This window comes from Rhinoraja longicauda, chromosome 2 (assembly GCF_053455715.1).
Source record: "Rhinoraja longicauda isolate Sanriku21f chromosome 2, sRhiLon1.1, whole genome shotgun sequence".
NCBI classification, from domain to species: domain Eukaryota; kingdom Metazoa; phylum Chordata; class Chondrichthyes; order Rajiformes; family Arhynchobatidae; genus Rhinoraja; species Rhinoraja longicauda.
Window position 1 is genome coordinate 50742432 of NC_135954.1, and position 19796 is coordinate 50762227.

The 19796-nt window shown below is 41.2% G+C and overlaps 1 protein-coding gene across 1 annotated transcript in view; it reads left to right on the forward strand.

Annotated features, from left to right (window-relative positions):
* The window catches only part of LOC144604466 (band 4.1-like protein 4B), a 211074-nt gene that overhangs the window by 43124 nt on the left and 148154 nt on the right, over nt 1-19796 (forward strand). The window contains exon 2 of the mRNA XM_078418926.1: nt 17114-17218. Within this exon, the coding sequence (XP_078275052.1) occupies nt 17114-17218 (105 nt within the window). The remainder of the gene's footprint in view (nt 1-17113; nt 17219-19796) is intronic.

Sequence of the window (19796 nt, forward strand, 5' to 3'; positions counted from 1 at the left end):
TTTCTAACCCTTTTCTTCAAGGGGCTACATTTGTTTCAAAAAGTTTACAGAAAATCATTTAGTTTTCAGCAAGGATTTAGTTTTCAGCTTGTGACGGCTACATTGTTTCGAAAAGCTTCCAAGAAGTCTTTTTTGTTATTGCAAGTCAAGTCAAGTCAAGTCAAGTCACTTTTATTTGTATAGCACATTTAAAAACAACCCACGTTGACCAAAGTACTGCACATCTGATTAGGAAAAAAAAACAAAACATCTGATTAGGAAAAAAAAAAAAACGGGCACACTTGGAGAGTAAGAGTGGGGCTGGGGAAGGAGAGAATGGGGGGTGTGGGGACGGGCCCAACGGGCCCTCCCCAACGGGCACACTTGGAGAGTAAGAGTGGGGCTGGGGGAGGAGAGAATGGGGGGTGTGGGGACGGGCCCAACGGGCCCTCTTTTCTAGTATACTACTAAAACCCTCGGTTTGTTTGTGTTTATGTGTGTACCATGCCCTCTACAGAGCCAAAACGGTACACGATAGCGCCACAATTTTAGACTCGTCCTACTCACCATTCCCCTGTGGTGTGAATAAACCCACTTTTGTTACTTTTTGAAGACAATTTACCTTTTAAACTTTAATAAATCCACTCACCCACCCCCCCCCCCCCCCACTGGAGGACCAACGGGAGGACCGGTGCCCGTCCCGGCGTGCCTCATGCCTGACCTTCCTCCCATGCTGCAGTGCGCGCAGAGGCTGTGGCAGAGGGTCTGACAAGATGGCCCTCCCTGCCGGTCGCAGCAGAACAAATGGGGCTGAGGTCAGTGCCTTCTCCCTGTCCATTCTCGCCCACCCACGGCCCCGGGATACACTCCCCGCCCGCCAATGGGTCCATGCTGTCGTCACCGTTCCCTGCCGCAGATTGCAGCCGAGCTGCAAGAGACGCTTTGGCTCCGCAGGAGAAACGGGGCAGACGTAACTGCTTTTTCCCTCTTTCCCCCCCCCCCCCTCCCCTGCTGGCACATGGCCACGGGGGCACTCCCCGCCTGGCAACGGCTCCATGGTTGGGCTGAGGGGAGGGTAGGGGTGGAGCGGGAGAAGGGGGAGGGAGGGGGGGTTGGGGAGGGATGGGAGAAGGGGGTGCTGCACCAATGCAGGAGATGTTTGGATCCAACGGGTCCACTCGGTCTGGTCTTTACTAAAAATCAGTGCAATTCATGTAAAATTCATTGGACCTGTGCCTCACCATATTTGTGCATATCGGAATGGCAGGCAGTGACTAGTGGGATACCGCAAGACTCGGTGCTGCTCAGTGCAGCTTTTTACAATGTAGATTAATGACTTAGATGAGGGGATAAAAAGTAACATTAGCAAATTTGCAGATGACACAAAGCTGGGGTGGCAATGTGAACTGAGGAGGATACTATGAGGATGCAGGGTGACTTGGACAGGTTGTGTGAGTGGGCAGATGCATGGCAGATGCAGTTTAATGCGGATAAATGTGGGGTTATCCACTTTGGTGGTAAGAACAGGAAGGCAGATTATTATCTGAATGGTGTCAAGTTAGGAAAAGGGGAAGTACAAGGAGATCTGGGTGTCCTTGTTCATCAGTCACTGAAAGTAAGCATGCAGGTACAGCAGACAGTGAAGAAAGCTAATGACATGTTGGCCTTTATGACAAGAGGAGTTGAGTATAGAAGCAAGGAGGTCCTTCTGCAGTTGTACAGGGGCCTAGTGAGACCACACCTGGAGTACTGTGCAGTTTTGGTCTCCAAATTTGAGGAAGGACATTCTTGCTATTGAGGGAGTGCAGCGTAGGTTAACTAGGTTAATTCCCAGAATGGCGGGATTGTCGCATGTTGAAAGACTGGAGCGTCTGGACTTGTATGCACTGGAATTTAGAAGGATGAGAGGGGATCTTAGTGAAACATATAAGATTATTAAAGGATTGGACACGCTAGAAGCAGGAAACATGTTCCCAATGTTGGGGGAGTCCAGAACCAGGGGCCACTGTTTAAGAATAAGGGGTAGGCCATTTAGAACGGAGATGAGGAATTTTTTTTTCAGTTAGAGAGTTGTAAATCTGTGGAATTCTCTGCCTCAGAAGGCAGTGGGGGCCAATTCTCTGGATGCTTTCAAGAGAGAGATAGAAAGAGCTCTTAATGATAGCGGAGTCAGGGGGTATGGGGAGAGGGCAGGAGCGGGGTACTGATTGTGGATGATTAGCCATGATCACATTGATTGGCGGTTCTGGCTCGAAGGGCCGAATGGCCTACTCCTGCTCCTATTGTCTATTGACTTGATAACCATGTACTATTATTGCTCAACCAGTGAATCAGTGCTCCTCCACATTGAGCAGCACTTAGAGGAAACACTAAAGGGCACAAAATGTAATCTATTTGGCAAACCACAATGTCTTTCACCAGGAGAGCCTTGATAGCACAATCACTGATGCAATTGGCAAAGTCCCAATGGACATAACTGCCAACTGTGGTAAGTGATGCATGGATCAAATATGAAGAATAAATCAACCTGATCTTGTCCTTGACAATTTAGCTACGCAGATGCATCTGTTTCTGATAATATTGTTAGAAGTTTTTATCATACTGTCCGTCGGGAAAGAAAATCAGAACCCCTTGTCGGACGTCAATCGTGGTGGTACAAATCTGGCAACTCAAAGCCTGTTATTCATGAGGAACTGTGGACTATTAGCTGAAGCAGAAATATACACTACAATGCTCTTTAACATTGCTTGGCGTTTCCTTATCATTATGATTTCAAGCACGGGTTCAAGTCTGGTTCAGTGTTAATTACTTGTTTACTGCAAATGGTTTTCATACGTTCTCCAAATAGTTGGCATTACTGTAGTCCATTAGCCACTTTGTTTATTTACACCTCATGCTGTCTTTGTAACTGTTTAGTTGGGAACTTATTTAGTGCTAATTCCTTAATCAGGGAAATATTCTTGGACTTTCAAGGGTAAATTTTCTGATCTTCCGTCTTGTAATCATATTTCAGATTGAGAAATAGATTTTTATTTAAATTATCTGTTTTCAAAGATGTACTTTGTATTTCCAAACTTTAATACAGGGAATTTCTATTTAAAACAGTGCAAATGCTGTCACTTGTGCCATCATTTTGGTAGTATTTGGTCCTCTGTGTACACATTCTTCACATTTCCTGCTTGAATGTGCATCCCACTCATCCATATTTGCTTATGAGTTCCAAGGGTCCATTTATCAAATAAAAATAAATGACCCAGTTTAACCTTTCCATTTTCAAGGGATGGTGACAATCACTTGTGTATTAATAATCTTTAAATATTCAGTGCCATAATCCCATTAGAAACCAACTGCACTATGTTCTTGGGAATCCAGCTTAAGGATGCGTCTCCTTCTCCTTTGCTTCCAAACAAATGCAAATAATTCATGCGCTTCTTTGTGACTAACTTCAGGAACACCCAGCCTATGCACCCTTTCCTTTTGATAACATATCAGAAGTTTGTACAGGGTTCCCATCATAGCAGTGCTACTAGTGATGATCATTTTATGTAATTTAAGAATTACACTTTTTAGTGCTGATTCCTTTCACCATGTGGTAACATATCTGTTACGGTTAAGTTCTCGTCTTTCTTATAAAGCCCCAAAGCTCACCGTTGATGAAGGAAAGGGGGACGACATCTTCTTTACGCAAATAACAACAACAAAGAGATCTCCAAGATGTGGCCGTTAGTCATTTATTTGAAGTTACAATAAAACATTGACGTGTCTCTTGTCATTAACTTGTTGTTAACTTGTTATTAATTTGTGCATCCAGAAGATGTACCTTGCACATATCCTATCGTGGTTCCTTTGACTTATACGAACTACCAGATCTTATTTAGTAGGCACTTCTTGTATTTTCTTTGGTCACTAAATCTTATTATCTTAGTAAGCTCTTATAATTAAAGTTCTTCTTGCCGATCTTATATCAGTAGGCTCTCGGTGTACTGAAGCATTACGTCGGTGCTGGCAGCTCATCTGGCTCCACCCAGTCCATAAACGTAAGCATAGTATTAACCTTTTAGTGTTCAAATAAATACAATAGGATACAAAGTAATATAATATACTAAAATAACTAATAAACACAAAATGGCTCCTACAATATCCTAAGTGTTAAGTGAGGTAGCAGCATGCAAGATAAAACTAGCCAGAAATATAACAATGGATATTATGAGTTTCTTTGACTCTTTTAAAATAAAAGATAACCAAGTAAGCATTGTTCCTAAAAAAAGTAAGTCTGGAATTTATAATGAAAGGGGATGCTGATTTAAATGGTTTTTGTAACAGTTTTTGCTATTATAAGTAATATCCCAAATGTCCATATTTGAAAGGGAAGGGCCAATTCAGAAAAAAAAGACGAATGCTTAGGAAAATAGTGTTGAGTAAATTTTTGGAGGCAGGAGCTAAAAACTCTTTGGGTGCCAATGGACATTATACAAAAATCTGAAAAGGACCTGCTACTGAGATAGTTGCAAAGTTGGGTTAGGTTTTCCAATGTTCTCTTAGCAAATGCAACTTTATTCAAAAGGAAGGGAAATAAAAAGCGAGAAACATGAAAGATAGTGTAGCAGGGCACTTGGAAAGATTCAAGCTAATCATGCAGTCGCCATGTTTTTCTGAAAGAGAAACCATCATCGACGGAAGATTGACTCGTAAACGAGAAAGAGTAGATGTTAGATTGTTGTGGCATTGGGATCAGTGCTGGGGCTTCGGCTTTTTATAATTTATCATGTTCTAAATGTATGAAGATGCCAAAGAAATGTTGGCTAAATCGCTGATGAGACAACTTTAGAGGTTGCAAAGTCGATATGAGAATCCTTAAATTGATCTGAGTAGGTTAATTGGCTAGGCAAAGATATTGAAAATGGAGTATAGTGTGGGAAATTATTAATTTTAACAAACAGATTAAAGTATTATCTACATCATGTGGGGCGGGGTAGGGTGGTGGAGAAATCTTTATATCCCTGGTGCATGATTCCCAAAAGGCTAGAATGTGAGCACTGCAAATGAAAAGGAAAGTTAACATTATTAAATATTGCCAGGGGAGTTCTGAGATAATATCAATTATGTAGGACATTGGTGAGACAACATCTGACGTACAGAAAACTGTTAATGCATGAAATACAGTTCAGAGAGGTTTAATTAGCTTGAAGTGACATGTCCCTGTAGTGAAAGGTTGAATAGGGTAGGGTTGTATCTGACGGAACTTATTGTGAGAAGGGTTTTGATTAAAACACTTATCCTCACAATTCTTGACAGGGTGAATGTTTCCTGTGGGGGAAAGAACTTAGAGTTTTGAGGATTACAATTTAATAATAAGATAGATTTGAGGCAAAGTCTTCTGAGGGTCTTAGCTGCAGATTGAATTGCCTTTATGAGCACTTCTATCAGCCTCCTTAGAAGATGTCCCTTAAGACGACCTCCTTCTCCCATCGGGCAAAAGGTATACAAGTGTGAAAATGCACACCTCCAGATTCAGGGACAGTTTCTTCCCAACTGTTATAAGGCAAATGAATCATCCAACAACTAGAGAACAGTCCTGAGCTACTATCTACCTCATTGGAGATCCTCGACTTTGATTGGACTTTACTGGGCTAAACGTTATTCCCTTTCATGTATCTGTACACTGTGGATGGCTCGATTGTAATCATATATGGTCTTCCTGCTGACTGGTTTGCACATAAAGCTTTTCACTGTACCTGTACACGTGACACTAAACTAAAGTAAACTCATTGACAGTTAGTTTCCTTTGCATCCCATCTGCCTGCAGATGATCCATAACTCTACATTCCCTGCATATCCATGTGCCTATCTAAAAGCCTCTTAAATCCCACTACCAGCACGCTTGGCAGCATGTTCCAGGCACCCACCATCCGCTGTTTTTTAAAAAATTTGCCCCACGCATCTGATGAGCAGAGATTAGTGCAAAGGCTAAGATGTGCAGAAGAGGTTAGTGCAAATACTTTGCTACTGGCTATGGCTGAAAAATTTAGGATTTTCAAGGATTTCAACATGCTGATTCTGAGAATGACAGGGACTCCCAATGCTGTGCAGGAAAATTTAGGTGAGGCAGAGGTTCACCCCCAAACAGTCTTTCCAGGTGAGGCAGAGGTTCACCTGCACCTCCTCCAGCCTCATCTATTGTATCTGCTGTTCCAGATGTCAACTTCTCTACATCGGCGAAACTAAACGCAGTGTTTCACTCAACGCCTTTGCTCAGTCCGCCTTAACCAACCTGATCTCTCGGTGGCTGAGCACTTCAATTCCCACTCCCAGTCTGACCTTTCTGTCATGGGCCTCCTCCATTGTCATAGTGCGGCCCAGCGTAAATTGGAGGAACAGCATCTCGTATTTCGCTTGGGCAGTTTCCACCCCAGTGGTATGATCATTGACTTCTCTAACTTCAGATAGTTCATCTGTCCCTCTCTTTCCCCTCCCCCTTCCCAGTTCTCCCACTGTTTTCCTGTCTCCTATAAATCCTATCTTTGTCCCGCCCCCTCCCCTGACATCAGTCTGCAGAAGGGTCTCCACCCGAAATGTCACCCATTCCTTCTCTCCTGAGATGCTGCCTGACCTGCTGAGTTATTCCAGCATTTTGTGTCTACTGGGACTCCCAATGCTTATTACTGGCATGCAGCAGCATTTTGACAGGGACGGTGGAGGCTCTGCCAGAATGTTATTCAATAGACCATGGTTGGATACTCAATTGGTCAGGCTTTCTGCTGGAATAGTGGATTGGGTCCTTGGTACTGAATTTGGAATTAACAAGCAAAATGTTTGATCGGTGTTACAGTAATTGTTTGGGGATATATTTTATTGATGTTATTCCTAAAAAATGTGAGGTTGAGTACAATTGCACTATAGCAATTCTGCTATGCCGAGTTACTGTGCTCCGTCTCAGTAGTGTACTGTACTCCATCTCGACTTGCAACCTTGTAAATGGAGTTAGAAAATAATGGGGCCACAGTCATGAGTATATCAGATGTATAATAAGGTGCTGAGATTGCAGCCTTGTGGGACGGTTTTTAAGAATTATCTTGACTGATTGCAACCTACAGAATAGAAAGTCAAGGATCCAGTTGTGGAGTGACGAGGTTCTGATTAAAGATGAGATTGATTAGATTTATGGTGTTAAAAGCAAAAATTGAATAAGAGTCTGAAATAGCTGTCCTTATCGTCAGGATGTTCCAATGAGTGCAAATCTAGGAAAATAGAGTCTCCCACCCCTTTCACCTGTCCCCTTCCTACCCATATCCCACCCTCTGGCATTACATCGCATTCCTCATCTGCCACACTTGTGGCTGCTTTTCACTTCTAGCCTTTGTCACTGACTCTACCTATCTGTCAATCACTCCCCTCCCCTCAAAGCCCCATCTCTATTCACCTATAATTTGCCAGGCTTTATCCCACCCCCAACTCTCTTTTCCAGCTATCTCCCCCTTCAATCAGTCAGAAGAAGTATTCTGACCAGAAACATCATCTGTCCATTCCCTTCACAGATACTGCCTGCCCAGCTGAGATTCTCCAGGGCTTTGTTTTGCTCGAGATGGAGTCTGCCTAGGACCAATTGTGGCAGTAGGCAAAATGCAGAGAATGAAATCTGTTTGGAAGGCTTGTGATGATATAGCCCATATCAGCCTCTTCAAGCACTTCATGGTAGCAGATATCAGAGCTGCTGAATAGTGGTCATTAAGTTCACATTACCTTGAATTTGCACCAGGATGATAATGGCTGCTTTCAAGCCACCACAATTAGTAGCGGAGGTAAGTGCTTATATTCAAACCTTGCTTCTACTTTTCAAGATGAATGGAAAAGACCACAGAGTGTGAAGCTTGGACTGGAGTAGGGAAAGATGAAAAGTGACTATGCATACTCCTGATAGCTAGTCCCTGCAAGTTCTGAGAACCTGGCTAGGAACTCCATCTGGGGCAGTTGCTTTCTGCGGTTTACTCTCGGGGTGGGAAATGGTGACCATGGATGATGATGCACTCAAGGCCGTTGGGGTGGGTGACGTCATTCCACTGACTCTCGTTCAGGCCGATCCTGCAACTCCGCCAGATCAACAGGCCTTTGTGGCCAAGTTTACATTTATAACAACTTGGCCCTGAATCATCAAAACATGGTGACTCTTATATACTGTTTAGTGTACTATTCCTATGCATTTGTACTTCACTAAGATTGTGCTTATGTATTCTACTTTTTAGTGAACTATGCGCAAAAAGCAGTTAGATTTAACACAACCCGTTAGACTTAACACAAGGCTTGCCACAATCAATGTGTGTCTGTGTGATTAGTCTGGGATTCCAGCTTGGTCTGAAAATAGGACGGAACATAAGAAAAAAAATTGAAAATGAATTAAAACATGATGATGAAAGCAAATCCTTTGTTGAATGCATGGTGGTGGTTTATTTTGTGCCTTCTCTAGACAAGCAAGTCACAACAGCTTGTCAGTTCCAGTGAAAACACCAGTTCGTTGCAGCACTGAATGCACTCTGTTGTGTTTAGCAGTCTGATGGAGCATTGTTAAAATGATGTATTTAATTGTAGGAAGCAAAGGAAATCGAATCGCTGATAACTGTTGGCCAAACTAATTAAATGAAAAGAAAGTTGATGTTTTGTTTATCTTTATAATGATTGCCGCATTTTTGCAATATCATAAGTTTGATGAGAAACTATTTGATAATTGCTGAAATGCATTATTAAATGCAATAAAGCATTTTCTCAATCCCAAGAATTAAGTTTGCGTTTAGACTTTAGACATACAGTGCAGAAACAGGCCCTTCGTTCCACAGAATCCAAGCCAACCTGTGATCATCCCATACACCAACACTATCTGCATGCTAGGGACAATTTTACATTTTTTACCAAGACCAATTAACCTCTGTCTTTGGAGTTTGGGAGGAAACCGGAACATCCAGAGAAAACCTACGCAGTCATAGGGATAGTGTACAAACCCATACAGACCGCATCTGTAGTTAGGATCGAACCCAGGTCTCTGGTGCTGTAAGGCAGCAACTCTACCATTGCGCCACTGTGCCGTCCTGATAATTCTGGTCATCATAATGACATCCATCTCTCCAGAATCAAGTTAAAAGAATATTTTCAGAGAAGCAGGGTTTGAATTTTTTTCTTAACTATTAAATGCACATTAAGGTCAACTTGGCAAAAAAAAATCACTGTTTTTACTCAAAATTCTCTGGCAACAATAAATGTCAACTATGTAGATTTTATCTTTTCCTTGAAACTTTTCTTGTGTTTTCAAAACATGTATGTAGATGATTGATCATTTTTTTTAATGAAAGAGGGCTGGTCATTGATCTACTTGTAAAACAAAAGAGGAAAAGCATGGTTGGAAATGGGGAATGAATCAAGCTCTGGGCAATTATATGGAAAGATTGAAGATTGTTGCAAAAAAATAATTAATGTAAAGCCTAACCTAATCACTTCATAAGTGATATGAGCAGAATTAGGCCATTTCAGAATCGTTACTCTGCCATTCAATCATTGCTGATCTATCTTTCCCTCTCAACCTCATTCTCCTGCCTTCTCCCCATAAACCCCTGACACCCAAAATAATCAAGAATCTATCAATGTCAGCCATTAAAAAGATCCATTGACGGCCTCCAACGTTCTGTGGCAATGAATTCCACAGCTTCACCACTCTGACTATAAAGAAATTCCTCCTCGTCTCCTTTCTAAAGTTATATCCTTTTATTGTGAGTCTATGGCCTCTGGTCCTCGATTCTCCCACTAGTGTAAACATCCTCTCCACAGCCACTCTATCTAGGTCTTTCACTATTCAGTAAGTTTCAGAGGTCCCCCCTCATCCTTCTAAATTGCAGCAAGTACAGGCCCAGTGCAGTCAAACACTCATCATATGTTAACCTAATAATTCCTGGGATCATTCTCGTAAACCTCCTCTGGACGCGCTCCAACACCAGCACATCGTTCCTCAGATATGGGGTCCAAAACGGCATACAATATTCCAAATGCAGTCTGACGAGTGCCTCATAAAGCCTCAGCATTACATCCCTGCTTTTGTATTCTAGTCTTCTCACAATAGTCTTCACATTATATTTGCCTTCCGTACCACTGATTCGACTTGCAAATTAACGTTTTGGGAACCCTGCATGAGCACTCCCCACTCCCTTTGCACCAATTGTGGCAGTTGTTGTTTTCTGTGGTATCAGCAAAACTTTTGGATATCAGAAGACCTAAGCAACATCTGGAATTTGTTTTTTAAAACTAGACCTTCAACTTCTGGAGAAGAAATTAATAAAAAGTAAAAAGGCAGCACGAGGAAGAGGAATTGTTACTCGCAAATTATTTGCAATGTGGTGCCGTTTGAGGCTATTTAATGGTCTTTTTTCGAAAGAGACCTTGAAGTGTGCCAAATGTATTATTAGTTCTACAGCAGAGCGACAGGCCATTTGGTCCATCATGTCCATGCTGACCAGTGAGCAACCATCTGTATTAATTACATCTTCAAGAGCTTGGCCCATAGCGTACACTGCCTGGGCAAGTCAAGTGTATATCTAGACACTACTTAAATGCTGTCAGCACTCTGCTTCCAGGTGCTCGCTATTCTCTGGACAATAACGGGCCTCCACAGATTCTCTCTAAATCCCTTGCTACTGACCATAAATCTACATCCCTTATTCAACTCTGAAGTGGGGACAGGTTGCCTGCAGTCTACCCCTCAAAATGTTATACAAAGCATTAATGTCCCCTCAGCCTCCTATGCTCCAGGAAAAACTTAGCATCTGCTCTTAGTACTTTAAAGCAAATATTTATCAGAGGATTTTGGAAATAATTTATACAGGCTGCTCCTGGGTAATGAAAGGGTTTTGGTGTTACTGAAGTCCACAAGTCTATTTTGTTCACACGGCAGAAAATACGCAGTCACTCAATATGGTAACCAAACCTCCATATTATTATGATGAATGGTTTCACAAGCACATAAGAAATAATGATTACTAAATGTTGAGAGAAAAAGGAATCCAGTTGTGCTGTTCGTAGGAAATGTACGTACGTCCATTAGACTTTTTAATAATTTCTAGGAATTTAAGTGTGCATAAGTTGGCCGTTCGCATTCAGCGACTGAATTGCTTTGTGAATATCATATATCATATCATATCATATATCATATATATATACAGCCGGAAACAGGCCTTTTCGGCCCTCCAAGTCCGTGCCGCCCAGCGATCCCCGTACATTAACACTATCCCACACCCACTAGGGACAATTTTTACATTAACCCAGCCAATTAACCTACATACCTGTACGTCTTTGGAGTGTGGGAGGAAACCGAAGATCTCGGAGAAAACCCACGCAGGTCACGGGGAGAACGTACAAACTCCTTACAGTGCAGCACCCGTAGTCAGGATCGAACCTGTGTCTCCGGCGCTGCATTCGCTGTAAAGCAGCAACTCTACCGCTGCGCTACCGTGCCGCCCTAATGGTGAATATTTTAAAAAGAGTCATTAGTTGCAATGAAAACTCGGGGATATGTTCCAGGTATAACTGTCTTGGTTATATTCAGTGAGGAAAATAACATATTGCTATGATTTACTTATGTTGCCAGGTCTCATTTGATACATTTCTTAACCTTTTCGAATAATCAAAATTAACTGATTTGCAGAACATTAATTTTTTTAAAAGAGGAAACGCTGATCTAAACCAAAGCTAAAAAGATAATAATTCAAAACCTGTTTAAAAATAATCCCACATTAATGTTTCCCTTGCTGTCATATTGATCCTATGGGAAGTGTTTTGTATTAGCTAGTCATATGGCAGGGAAACAGGCCCTTTGGTCCAACTCATCCATGCTGACCAAGATCCCCCATCTAGCCTAATTCCACCTGTCCGTGTTTGGCCCATAGCCCTCAACATTTGCTAACCATGTGCCTGTCCAAGTGCCTTTTAAATGTGGTTATGGTACCTGCCTCAGCTGCCTCCTCTGACAGCTCGTTCCATTGACCGATCACCCTCTGAGTGGAGATGTAGCCCCTCAGGTTTCTATTAAATCTTGCCCTTCTCACCGTAAACCCATGTCCTTGATTTTTTTTGATTCCCCTAGCCTGGATGAAGGAGTCTGAATCTACTCCTTTCATTATTTTATACACCTTTGTAAGATCACCCCTCAGCCTCTCACGTTCCAAGGTATAAACCTAGCCTGCCCAACCTCTCCCTAAAGCTCCCTATAGCCCAGCCCCTCCAGTCTAGGCAACATCCTAGTAAATCTTCTGTGCATTCTTTCCAGCTTAATGACATCCTTCCTATCGCAGGTGACCAAAACTGAACACGGTAATCCAAATATGGCCTTAACAATGTTTTATACAACTGTAACATAACATCCCAACCTGTATACTCAAAACCCTAACTGATGAAGGTCAAAGCCACCTTTACCATCCTATCTACCTGTAACGTGACTTTCAGGGAACTATGTACCTGCACTGCTAGATCTCTTTGCTCTCCAGCACTGCCCAGGGCCATGCCATTCACTGTGAAAGTCCTGCCCCGGTTTGATTTCCCAAAATGAAACCCCTCACTTGTCTGCATTAACTTCATTAGCCATTCCTTAGCCCACTGCTGTAATTGTTGACAACCATCTTCACTGTCTCCAATATCACCTACTTCAGTGTCATCTGCAAACTTAAGGGCCTGTCCCAGTTCAACGATTTTTAAGGCGACGGCCGGCGACTAGGCTGTTGTCGCACGTTCGCCGGGGTGTCGCGGGCATGGTCATGAGTAGTCTCCAATGAGTCGTAGCAGTTCTCGGGTCGTCGCGGAAATTTCAATCAGTTCGAAAATTTTCATTGATAGAAAGAAATGATAAGTGTTTGCCTTTCAATCAATGGAACAAAACAAACACAACCATTCCAATGCATTGAAAGGCAAACACTTATCGTTTCTTTCTATCAATGAAACAAAACAAACACAACCACTGCAATGCATTGAAAGGCAAACGCTTATTTACTTCTATCAATGAAACAAACACAGACACAAGCGTTTCACTGCATTGAAAGGCAAACTCTTATCATTTAAAACAAACACAAACACAAGCGTCTCACTGCATTGAAAGGCGAACATCATTTTTTTCGACCATTGAAACAAAACCAACACGACCGATGCACTGCATCGCAAAAGAAACTCCTTTGGGAGGGTGTGGGTGGCCCTGAAAAGGGGCTTGGGTTGGGGTCTTTTGGGGGCTCTCTTCATGGAGTGGTGGACTTCTGCTTGTGGATTGGGCTGTTTGCTGCTGGTCTTCAGATCATGTCATTCTGCCATGGTACACTGCCTAGTTCGGAGTTGTAGTAAGTGCAGAGATGGTGACCTGTAACAGTTGTGACCTGACAGGGTCATAGCTTGTCATAGTCCCTGTCATAGGTGGACATCCTAGGTCGCGAAGACTGGGTCGCCGGTTGTCGCAGCTTGCCGTCGCCTAGGTAGTAGGTTGTCTTAGCTTGTTGTGAGCATTGTCGTAGTGGGAGTCATAGACATTGTCGTAGGGTTAAAAAATTCTACGTTTTTCGGCGATCTGCTACAACTTTGACAGTCGCCGGCAGTCGCCTTAAAAACCGCTGAACTGCGACAGGCCTTTTAATAAGGATGCCTTGTACATTTTCATCCAAGTCATTGCTCTCAACCACAAACAGCATTGCGCCCAGCACCAATCCCATGTTCACACCACTTGTCACAGGCCTCCAGTCCAAAAAATGTTTTTTTCGTCACCAAAGTCTGCTTCCTTCCATTAAGCCAATTCTGTATTCAGAATACAGGCTCGGTTTAAATCATTTATATGCTCGCTGTATGTTTAAACCTAATTCTACTTGAATGCAGGAAATGGCTTGTAGCTATGATTTCTCCATTACTTGAAAGTTTGAACATGAGACACCTTTTGAATTAAGTGGATTGGAATTTCAGCTTGGTGTTGAATGATGGGTCCAGCTATCCGAAATTAACCATAGAATTGCCATGGTGCCTGGAATAACTGGGTGAAGAACCTTTAAACAGTCAAGCTGGGAAATAATAGAATATTTAATTAAATGCTAAATATGTGTAGATATCTAAATAGGGAAGGATGATTGAGAACAAAAGAGGAATCATGAAAAAGTTTTATTAAAAGTATTTACAAATTTTAAAATATTCAATGCCAATTAAAATCTTGAGGAATTGCACTTGTTAATTTTATTTATCAGTGCCAGAAAGGTTGTTTGGCATTAATTAATGCTTGTCATACTGTTTAAAAAATTTACTTGATTTTATACAGATAAGCTGTAATTTATTTCTGGCAAAGTTGGTCTGCATCAAACTTGCTTCATGTCATTCATGTATTTTCAATGCCAAGTCTCTTGGCAAAATATCAGAAAAGCACAGAGTTCAGAGGAGCAACTCTCAGCAGCTTAATGATTTTCACATTTAACTCTGCATGGGTGGTTGCTGAAATAATGGCAAATGCTCACAGACTTGCCATTAGTTAACTGCAAATTCCTGTCCATTTAGTTAACGAATACAGAGCCTCACAGTTACAAATGAGACCCCTTCCAGTGTTCTGCAACCCTTTCTAGATAAATGGAGAAACAACAGACTGAAGCTGCTGTAATCTGATGCAGGGTCTTAACCTTAATCATTGACCTGAAACCCTCCACCTTTATAAATGCTGCTTGGTCCACTAAGTACCTCTACTCGTTTGTTTTTTTTTGCTAACATTGGGCGAATTTCAGAAGAGTGGCATCTTTCAGTTACTGAAACTTCAGTGGCAGAGGTACAGAGACTGTGAAAATGATATACGCATAAATTTATTTTCGTTATGCCTATTGTCTTCCATTGTCTTTTCTTTTTCTGGCCTTCACTTCACTCCGAACCTTCCCTCTTTGTCTGCATCTTAAAATCTACTTTAGCTTTTCTTTCTTGTTATGATGCGAGGTCGTTGACCAGAAACATGAGATGTTGTTGTTTTCGCAGATACTGCTTGATCTGCTGAGTATTTATGACTTTTCCTGTTATTATTTTGTAATTCTAGCATCCACGGTTTACTTTTGGTTTAATAAGACACTATATAGTTTTGTCTTCTAATTGGAGTATAATTAGAGGCAGTTTGCATTACACAAAATGAGGTCTCAGAAGACTAAATGTGTTGTCTACTTTGACGTAATTTGTTAATTATTTGGTTTCTAATTATTATGATACGACAAATGAATTACCCAACTATCTAATTTTTCCCCTATAATTATTTTTGTTAAAATCATTAATGATAAGCTTATGCAATTTTAATAGCAAGTACTTCTAATGGTAAGGAACATAGTGTTTGAATAGAGCATTCTTTACAGGAAAGGAAACTAACTAGGTTAGATTGGTGCGTCAAATTTGCAACACAATTTCAATGCATCTGATATATAGTGCCCAGTTTTATGCTTTCTATTTAACTTTATTTCTAATGCTTACCTAAGATTACTTCTCAACAATTTAAAAGATTTTAATGCCCCTTTGCATTTACTGCGTACTGTGTACGAGGTTGAGAATATGTTGTTTTGCAGTGTTGTTAGGGTGCTTTCTTTAAAAAAACCATCGTAAAGATCTGAAAGATCATTTAGGAGATGACTGCAGTATGTTTATTATGAAAATGAAAAAAGAGACACCAGTTTGGGCACCAGTTTTCTTTCTTGATATAATGGGACCGTACAGCTCGGGGAAGAAAACAAAGCGAACTTAAGGAGATAAGGGAAGGGAAGACTCAAGAAACTACAGATGCTGAAATCTTGAGCAAAATACAAAATGATGGCGGAGCTCAGTGGATCAGGCAGCATCTGAGGAGTGAATACACAGTCGAGTCGGGGCCCTTCAATGCTCAACACCACTGCCCTGCATGTTTGTGTTATCAGTCCCTTATTATGCTACCTAATACAGTCACTGTTCTGCAAACGTCTACTCCAACTCCATTCACAAGTTTGTGGATGACACCATCGAAGTGGGCCGGATCATGAACAATGACGAGCTGGAGCACAGGAAGGAGATAAAGAGCTTCGTAACACAGTGTCAAAACAACCAACTCTTCCTCAATTTCAGCAAGACAAAGGAACAAGTTATTGACTTCAGAAAATGAGGTAGTGTACACACCCCAGTCAACATCAATGGTGCTGAATATGCAAATATCACCAACAATTTGTCCTGGACCAACCTGATTGAATCTGCAGTTAAGAAAGCACGTCTCCCATGACTCTTACCAACTTATCCAGATGCACTATAGTCCTATGTCGGAAGGAACAATGGGAGATGCTGGTTTAAACCGAAAACAGACACAAAAAAGCTTGAGTAACTGAGTCTGAAGAAGGGTCTCGACCCAAAATGTCACTCATTCCTTCTCTCCAGAAATGCTGCCTGTCCCGCTGAGTTACTCCAGCTTTTTGTGTCTACCTGCACGATAGTCCTTTCGGGATGCATTGCCAACTTTGTTTGGCAGCTGCTCTGCCATAACCGCAGGAAATTCCAATGTTCTGGATTCGCCCAGTCCATCACATAAACCAGCCTCCCCCTCTCTGGTATTTTTTTTCTTTGCACTATCTGTTGTACTTGTATTTGGCTTGATTGTATTCATGTATTGTATGATTTGACTGGATAGCACAACATTTTTATTGTATCTCGATTCACGTAACAGTAATAAACTAATACCAATAATAAAATCGTGGTGGCATGATTGCATCCTGTGTGTAGCAAGAAGAAGGTGAAATAATTTTTCAACTTGTAAGCAAAGAATAGAATTTGGAGACTAACTGCAGATGCTGGAAGCTATGTAGTAAATGACAATAAACTATATAATGTGTAGGAAAATAACTAGATGCTGGTTCAAATCGAAGGTAGACACAAAATGCTGGAGTAACTCAGTGGGTCAGGCAGCATCTCAGGAGAGAAGGAATGGGTGATGTTTCGGGTCGAGACCCTTCTTCAGAACTATATAAACTATATAGTGGTATATTTCTTAATTCCTCTTTGTTGTCAGTGCGCATATCCGGTTTTAATAAGGATTGTTTTAGTTATTTTTTCATGTAATTTAATCTTTAAAACAATAACTCAATGTTTATATGCTTTTTATTTTTAGAAAAATGCAAAAGGTCAAGATCTCTTCGACCAGGTTGTTTACCATTTGGACCTTGTGGAGATAGAATACTTCAGCCTGCTGTTCATGGATGCGTTACAAGTTTTAGTAAGTTATCTTCTGTTTATATTAAAGGATTAACGTTTTTTTTAAAAATTTGGTTGCCCCAGGTGATGGTAAAGGCATTTTTTAATGTTTCCTATTGGATTCAGAAAGGCAGTAAGGTAGAATTTAAATTTGAATTGGTTTTAACAGTTAAATTTGTAATCCTTACGTTTCTTTGTCAAATACGTGAGAAAAGATGCAAAATCTACCAGCCCAAAACTCAGGAAAACTAACAGCTTAAAAAGAAAATTGAAGACCACATATTATGTACACATGAAACTAACCACAATCGGCCTCTTTTCCTTTTATCTGGTATGCAAAAGTGACTTGCAGGCTACCAACTCTGACTAGGGACGGTCTGATGGAGTAGCCTTGGAGAAAGGGGTTTCTGACTTCCATTTAAAAGCCTGACGCACGATATCAGTAATGCAGAGTAGAAGTATGCTTGAAGGGTTGGGTGGGTATGGATAGGGAGCAGAGAAAAGAATTATTTATCCTATGTTGTCCTTATCTACTTAAATGTCCTGCTACGTCGTTTGAGAGACTACATATATGATAGAGATTTATAAACAATACAAATATTGCACAGTGTTTTGACATCGGTGAGAATTCATAAACTCCGTGATAATTAATGGGGAGCAATAAATCTGTTGGATTGTATTAATAAAGCAAGGTACTAAGATTGAACTGTGGAAACATAGTAGAATATTTGATTTGGATCCAAATATTGGGACTGTCATATGTTGAAAGACTGGAGCGACTAGGCTTGTATACACTGGAATTTAGAAGGATGAGAAACGTATAAGATTATTAAGGGATTGGACATGTTAGAGGCAGGAAACATGTTGGGGGAGTCCAGAACAAGGGGTCACAGTTTAAGAATAAGGGGTAGGCCATTTAGAACTGAGATGAGGAAAAACTTTTTCAGTCAGAGAGTTGTGAATCTGTGGAATTCTCTGCCTCAGAAGGCAGTGGAGGCAAATTCTCTGAGTGCATTCAAGAGAGAGCTAGATAGAACTCTTAAGGATAGCGGAGTCAGGGGAGAAGGCAGGAACGGGGTACTGATTGAGAATGATCAGCCATGATCACATGGAATGGCGGTGCTGGCTCGAGGGGCCGAATGGCCTCCTCCTGAACCTATTGTCTATTGTGACTTCACTGGTGAAAGATTCAGATTAGTTTATTGTCATATAACCAGGGTGTAATGATATGCAGAGTTCACATGAAGATCAAAGAATAAACAATAATTAAAATGTATAAATACTAAACAGCAGTATGATGCAAAGATTGTAGGATGAAAGATTATTAGTCAGAATAGTTGGTGTTGCTTTCCTTTATTGAGAATGAAAGGGATAGGGAGCTTTGGTGTCACTTGGTTTACTGGGGCTGAGCTGCCAGACTTATGGCATGAGCTGCCAGATAAAGTAGTTGAGGCAGGGACAATAGCACTATTTTTAAAAAAAGTTTGGACGGATACATGGATTCAAAAGGTTTAGGCCAGGCACTGACAAGTGGGACCAGTTGTTGGGGCATCTTGACCGGCATGGACAAGTTGGCCGAAGGGCCTCTTTCCATGCGAAACAAAAGCATCTACCTTTTCTATCATTCATACAGTATAATAACACATCAACTGTTGATAACTTGTTAAAGTTCAATTTCCACCTCTCTTTAGATTTTTAACTGCTGATTAACAGTTGTACTCTCAATTGCTGAGCCCTGAAATTTCAGAGCAACAATTTTGATACTTTTTTACCTTACAGTGCTACTTGAGACCTCCGTTTGTGGCCAAGCATTTAGTCATCTGTTTGAGATTTTTCAATTTCAAATTTTGTGTCTATTAAGATTGAGTTGTATCTTGAAACTTGGGAATCATTGCAGTCAGGTAATCTGTTCTGTGTCCTTATGAACAATTCAGTATACAACTTGATAATCAAATTCACATATGGTACATGATGTAATCATCTTTCAAAAACAAAGTTAGCCGTTAGGGTGATTGGATGGTAGTAACAGCTATTATATTCATCAGTTCAACCATTAGGTTCTTTCTCTATAGCTTCAGTTGCAACTCTGTAGTCTGTTTCCCATCCCTTTCTCCAAGTGTTTCGGGATAATGTACTTGTGTTTGTTTCATTGGGACTTGGAAGTCCCCTCTGCTTGAGCAATGAAGTGTGACATTCTTGTAAACCATACAGTAAACGTTAGACATTGTGATGCGCAGACTATGTTGATTCTGCCTCTTCTGGCTTTATTTGAATGGATGGATGTGCATGAATGCATGCATATACAAGGAATGTGCCTTGGTGCTCCGCTCACAAATGACAACACAAACATACAGTTAACAATTAAGAATAAAGCATAACCACATCAAAACAATAAGGATACAACATTACGGTCTAAACATGTGGGTGAAAATAAACCAGAGCAAAAAAGAGACTACAGACCTTGGTTATTGAGTAGAACTATCACTCTTGGGGAAAAAAGCTGTTTTTATGTCTGGCTGTGGCTGCTTTGACAGTCCGGAGTCACCTTCGAAGAGTTTGTGGCCAGGGTGAGAGGGGTCAGAGATGATCTTGCCCGCTCG